The sequence below is a fragment of the Salmo salar genome, chromosome 13 (assembly GCF_965601325.2).
Source record: "Salmo salar chromosome 13, fSalSal1, whole genome shotgun sequence".
Classification (NCBI taxonomy): Eukaryota; Metazoa; Chordata; class Actinopteri; order Salmoniformes; family Salmonidae; genus Salmo; species Salmo salar.
In genome coordinates, this window is record NC_138303.1 from 83,641,873 (window position 1) to 83,647,582 (window position 5,710).

Below are 5,710 nucleotides of genomic sequence, written 5' to 3' on the forward strand. Positions count from 1 at the left end.
TCAGTTTTGTTATGTTTTAATCTCCCTTTGTTGTTATTACAACTGAGTCAGTAATCCTTTTACAACAGGCTAGGCTTGGAGCATTTTTACATCCCTTTTCCTGGAAATATCTGTACAGGTCTGAGGGTTGTGTGTTACATGAGACTCACAATAATCCCATACCTAAACTAACATTTTACATGTTTAGTTACCGAATCCCTGTTGGAGGACGATTGATAGTAGGGGGATGCCACAGAATGCAGATTCAGTTCCTAAGCTTTGGTTTCCGAGAAGATTCAAACTTTTAGGGTAATGACGATTAAGGTTCTAAGTTCAGTCCAGTCCCTGTGATGAAGGTCAGAAAGTGTAGTGAGATTTCTGATTGTAAAAGTGGGCTCTGAGAGGAGGGCTCCACCCCTCCTCTTCCCACTCTCCTTGCGCCCCGGCAATCATTTTTCAATCATCCTGCCTGACCGTCATTACATCCTTTGTCACTCCATGCCCATCTTCCTTCCCTCCATTTCTGCCCTCTGTCCTTTCCCAGTCACTCCTCTAAAGAGTCTTTAGTGACTTGACGGTATCTATTGTAGACAAGAACACATTTTCTATGCTTTTAATTGCCTTCTTTGTTCACCAATGAATTCCTCACACACTTTGCCTCTTCTCCCTCCCTTCCTCCCTCCGTTTCTCCTCCTCCCACCATCCCTGTCCTCCTTCTCCCCCCTCTATCCTCCCTCCCTCCCTCTCTCCCTACTCCTCCTTTTCCCTTCAATCTCCCCTCTCACTCATACACTTTCCCTTCCTCTCACCTTCCTATCCTCCTCTCAGTGCTGATGACCAGTTCGCCAGCTCCATGGAGACCAATGTGGTGATCCGTAACGATGGACAGATCATGTGGGACCAGCCGGCCATCACTAAGAGCTCGTGCTCAGTGGATGTTTCCTTCTTCCCGTTTGATGCCCAGCAGTGTCGCCTAACCTTTGGCTCCTGGACACACAACGGCAACCAGATGGACTTGGTCAACGCCCTGGACAGTGCTGACCTGGCCGACTTCGTGGCCAATGTAGAGTGGGAGGTCAGATTTATTAGTTAATTTAGACTTTTTTATCCTTTATTTATAGCAGTGCTTTTGCTGATATTTATATGGGAAAAGCCTGATATGTATTCCCTATTTGCACTTTATTGATTGAAAACACTTTGCATTTATAAGACTGTCTTATCTAGTTGTTTCCATAGTTTCTATTCAACGATGCACAATACATGCATTTTATTGGATAGGATAGAGAGAGATTTGTGTGTGCTGAAAGAGCATTGGATCGGATTTGAACCCATGCTGGCAGAGGTTCAAAGTATCAGTGTTCTTAGACCGCTAGATCACCGCAGGCCATTAATTTATATTTTATTCCATGATATCCTAACTATAGGTTCTGGGCATGCCAGCCAAGAAGAACGTTATCCTGTACGGCTGCTGCTCGGACCCCTACCCAGACATCACCTACACCCTGCACCTGAAACGCAGGGCCTCCTTCTACATCTTCAACCTGCTCATCCCCTGTATGATGATCTCATTCCTGGCCCCGCTGGGCTTCTACCTGCCAGCTGACTCTGGGGAGAAAGTGTCCCTGGGGGTCACCGTGCTGCTGGCTCTGACTGTGTTCCAGCTACTGGTGGCAGAGAGCATGCCACCCTCAGAGAACGTACCCCTCATAGGTGAGAGAAGGGGGGAGGGGGGGGGGGGTGTTGTGTTAGAGAGAGAGCGAGAAATGGGTAGAGAGAGTGCCACGAGTACAGCAATCAGACAATATATACTCTCCTCTGGGCTATTGAGGCCATTTTATCTCCTTCTCCAACACTAACTGAGACTGACTAGCTCTCCTCAGAGACTTTTGTAGGTCTTCTCCCATAAACTCACAGGCAGAGATGCTTAGTAAATATTTAATGGGTCTTACTCAGCACATCCTCATACAGCCTCTCTCTGCTGCTAAATTGAATTGCCTGGCTACTGTATAGATGAGATGTGATACAGTGCAGGGAGACCTTATGAATACTAAAGAAGGATATTTTGTATGTTTATTCAGTATATTATTCCATATTTTATTGTGAAATAGTATACGGACAAGCAAAAAGTGCTCATGCATTTTGAATCAACATTGGGATGCATGCAGAGTAAAACAAAGTGAAGTAGGAATTTTTGCAATAGTATTACATTTTCAATAAAGAAGATATCAGCAAAGTAATAAATTGTGTTGGTGATTGTGGGATAATGTTGATGTAATGGTACAGAGGCCAGTCGATAGTGGCTGTCCAGATAATTGAATGTGCCGCAATCACAACTCGATAACCTATACTCTGTCTTCCCTCTGCGGAGCAATTGTGCGTGTCTGTCTATTTAACACTGTCTACAATCCTGAAGGCAGTGATATTACATTGAATAATGATGATTATGTTTGAATGTGTGAGAGTTGTTATACATGGAATTGACTGTATTGCTGATCACTACTTCCCCACAGGCAAGTACTACATTGCTACCATGACGATGATCACTGCGTCGACCGCCCTGACCATCTTCATCATGAACATCCATCACTGTGGTCCGGAGGCGCGTCCCGTCCCTGAGTGGGCCCGCCGCTTCATCCTGCACTACCTGGCACGGATCTGCTTTGTCTATGAGGTGGGAGAGAACTGCTTTACCGGCACCCCCAAGAAACGGGCCCCGCCCGAGCTCCCACCTGACCACAATATCAACCCCCAAACCAGAAGTACCAACTGGGATGTGAATGGGGAGTCCATGGGAGGGAGGGGTGGAGAGGAAGGGGGTGGGGTGGGCGTAAAGACACAGAAAGAGAAAGAGGAGGGGGATAGACTGGATGTGAAAAGAGGCTCATACCAAACGTTTGAGCCCAGTTGGTGGAAAGACAACCTGTTTGTGAGTATAGATGCTGGAGAGGAGGAGGAGGGGGCAGCAGGAGGTGAGAAAAAAGGAGGAGGAGAGGCAGAAAGAGAGAAGGGTTTCAGAGGAGAAAGTGGGTACATGGGAGGAGCAGTGGCGGCAGAAAGAGGCAAAGGTGGAGGAGGAGAGAGAGGCTGTGTGGGAGGAGGTGGAGAAAGAAGGAAAGGATCATTAGGAGGCGCAGAGGCTAGGGTTAGGAGGGAGGTGGTGGTGAGGGCCCAGTGTGTGTGTCAGCACCAAGCACTATGCAGGAACATCGAGTACATCGCCAGCTGCTACCATGACCAGCGCTCCACCCAGAGACGTACGGGTGAGTGGAGGAAGGTAGCCAAGGTTATGGACCGACTCTTCATGTGGCTCTTCTTCATCATGGTCTTCCTCATGAGCCTCCTCATCATGGGCAAGGCTGTCTGAGCACGTACAGAAAGAAGAGGGAGAAGGCTCCGGGTACAAGCTACTCTTAGGCACAGATCTAGGATCAGATCATACCCTTCCCAAATACTGACCTTAACCATTAAGGGGGATCCCAAACAGATCTTAGCTCAGTTTCTAATGACAACTTTATCCTACTCCGAGGGGCAGTAGTGGCCAACTAAACCATTCACAGAGTTTACCACAGGAGATACTGTGTATGTGGAAAGGTGTTTTTGTACCTAGTATACTAGCTGTTTATGTTCCAAGGCTGTGAGGAAGAGGATTAATTGATCTCTTGATACAGAGGTGGGGAACTTGGCAGTTTCTCTGTATCGCCACCATACATATGTTTTCTACGTGGATCTAAAGTATTTGTAGAGGAGACAGGAACACACTTAATCTGTGGAATGGAGCCAAAGCAAATCTTCTGCCACCCTGAGACTATTATCAACACACACACATGCAAACAATCAATCAATTAAATGTATTTATAAAGTCCTGTTTACATCAGCTGATGTCACAAAGTGGTCATACAGAAACCCAGCCTAAGACCCCAAAGAGCAAGCAATGCAGAAGCACGGTGTCTAGGGAAAACTACCTAGAAAGGCAAGAACCTAGGAAGAAACCTAGAGGAGGTACAGTCCTCTTCTTCTCCACACACACACACACACACACACACACACACACACACACACCTTTTTGTATTAATATAATTTTACCGCTCTCTGTCCTTTTACTGTATGTGAAAAATCCAGTACACTACATATGGACTGTGTGTCATTGGACAATTGTATTTTAAGCGTACTTCTCAGGCCTGCCAGTCACTGCATGGGAATCACAGCACTTTATAAGTGTACACTTTCTTTGAGTGCTCACTTGACACTTTTGAAGACTTGATGTGTAGATACAGTATAGTATGACAATGCTAAAATAATAGGTATGGGCCATGCTTAAGAATAATGTATCTGATGTTTATCACTTGTCTTGTACCATAAAGAAGTATCCAAAATGCATAGCAGCATATGTGCAACCACGCCATTAAATGTATTGAATATTTCATACTTTTCAAAACCCTCTGACTTTTTCCACTTTGTAACCCCAGGTAAACATTTCAGTGAGCCATGAATGGGAAAGTAATACTGTTATACACTCATACATTCCAGTAGTGAGGAATAGGACAGGATACATGGAAGAGAACCAGCGTGAAGCTAAATTAGGACATGTAGTAGTGTAATCCAATAACCCTTTAACATCATTAGAGCTTTGTGAATTAATTGGGAAAAGCAATTTAATCTTACATTTAAAACCATTCAGAGAGTCCTGGGTAATCTCCCTCAGACACTAATCCTGCTTACGATGACAACGATGATTCACATACACTCCCGAACTACACACATTGTTGAAAACAGGGTTTTCATTGGCTGAATTCAGATGACGACTCTTTGAACCGGACCGCTTAAAATACTAGTCTACTGACGCACCTGTGCATCTATCTAATGGAAATAATACAAAAATCCCCATCAGATCCGTCAATTTAAGATAGGGATATCAGTTTTTTGAATGGGCTGCGTCTCAATCCACCACATCTGCCTTTGTTGCCCTTCTGCATCAGGGAAACAGTGGCAGATCTACAGCGCTGTTTGTCAGACCAGGAGATGAAAATCGATTTTCTCACAAAATGTCTGTAGTGTCCGAACAGTGGCCTACTAATTAATATGACCTCTCAATGGAAAGACCACGATGGTGTTCTCTGTTTTGCTCTATGACCCCCACAAGTGTCACGGGACTGCCTTCAGAAAGTATTGACACCCTTTGACTTTTTCCACATTTTGTTGTGTTACAGCCTGAATTTAAAATGGATTCAATTTAGATTTTTTTGTCACTGGCCTACTCATAATACACCATAATGTCAAAGTGGAATTATGATTTTTGAAATGTTAACAAATTCATTAAAAATGAAAAGCTGAAATGTCTTGAGTCCATAAGTATTCAACCCCATTGTCATGGCAAGCCATGACAGAAGTAAAACATTTCTTAACAAGTCACATTGATTATCCCTTTGAGTATGGGGAAGTTATTAATTACACTTTGGATGGTGTATTAATTCACCTAGTCACTACAAAGATACAGGCATCCTTCCTAACTCACTTGCCGGAGAGGAAGGAACCCGCTCAGTGATTTCAATAAATCAACAACATTGTAGTCACTCCAAAATACTAATCTAATTGACAGAGTGAAAAGAAGGAAGCCTGTAACGAATACAAACAATTCCAAAACATGCATCCTGTTAGCAACAAGGCACTAAAGTAATTCTGAAAAAAAAATTGGCAAAGCAATTCACTTTTTGTCCTGAATACAGTGTGTTCA

The 5,710-nt window shown here is 44.2% G+C and overlaps 1 protein-coding gene across 1 annotated transcript; it reads left to right on the forward strand.

Moving 5' to 3' along the window:
- The first annotated feature begins 625 nt into the window (after positions 1 to 625).
- LOC106567906 (neuronal acetylcholine receptor subunit alpha-10) lies at positions 626 to 5,225 on the forward strand. Its single transcript, XM_014137788.3, has 3 exons — positions 626 to 1,054; positions 1,404 to 1,689; positions 2,490 to 5,225. The coding sequence occupies exons 1-3, from the start codon at positions 833 to 835 to the stop codon at positions 3,341 to 3,343; spliced, it is 1,362 nt and encodes a 453-aa protein (XP_013993263.2). The 5' UTR covers positions 626 to 832; the 3' UTR covers positions 3,344 to 5,225.
- Positions 5,226 to 5,710: the final 485 nt, after the last annotated feature.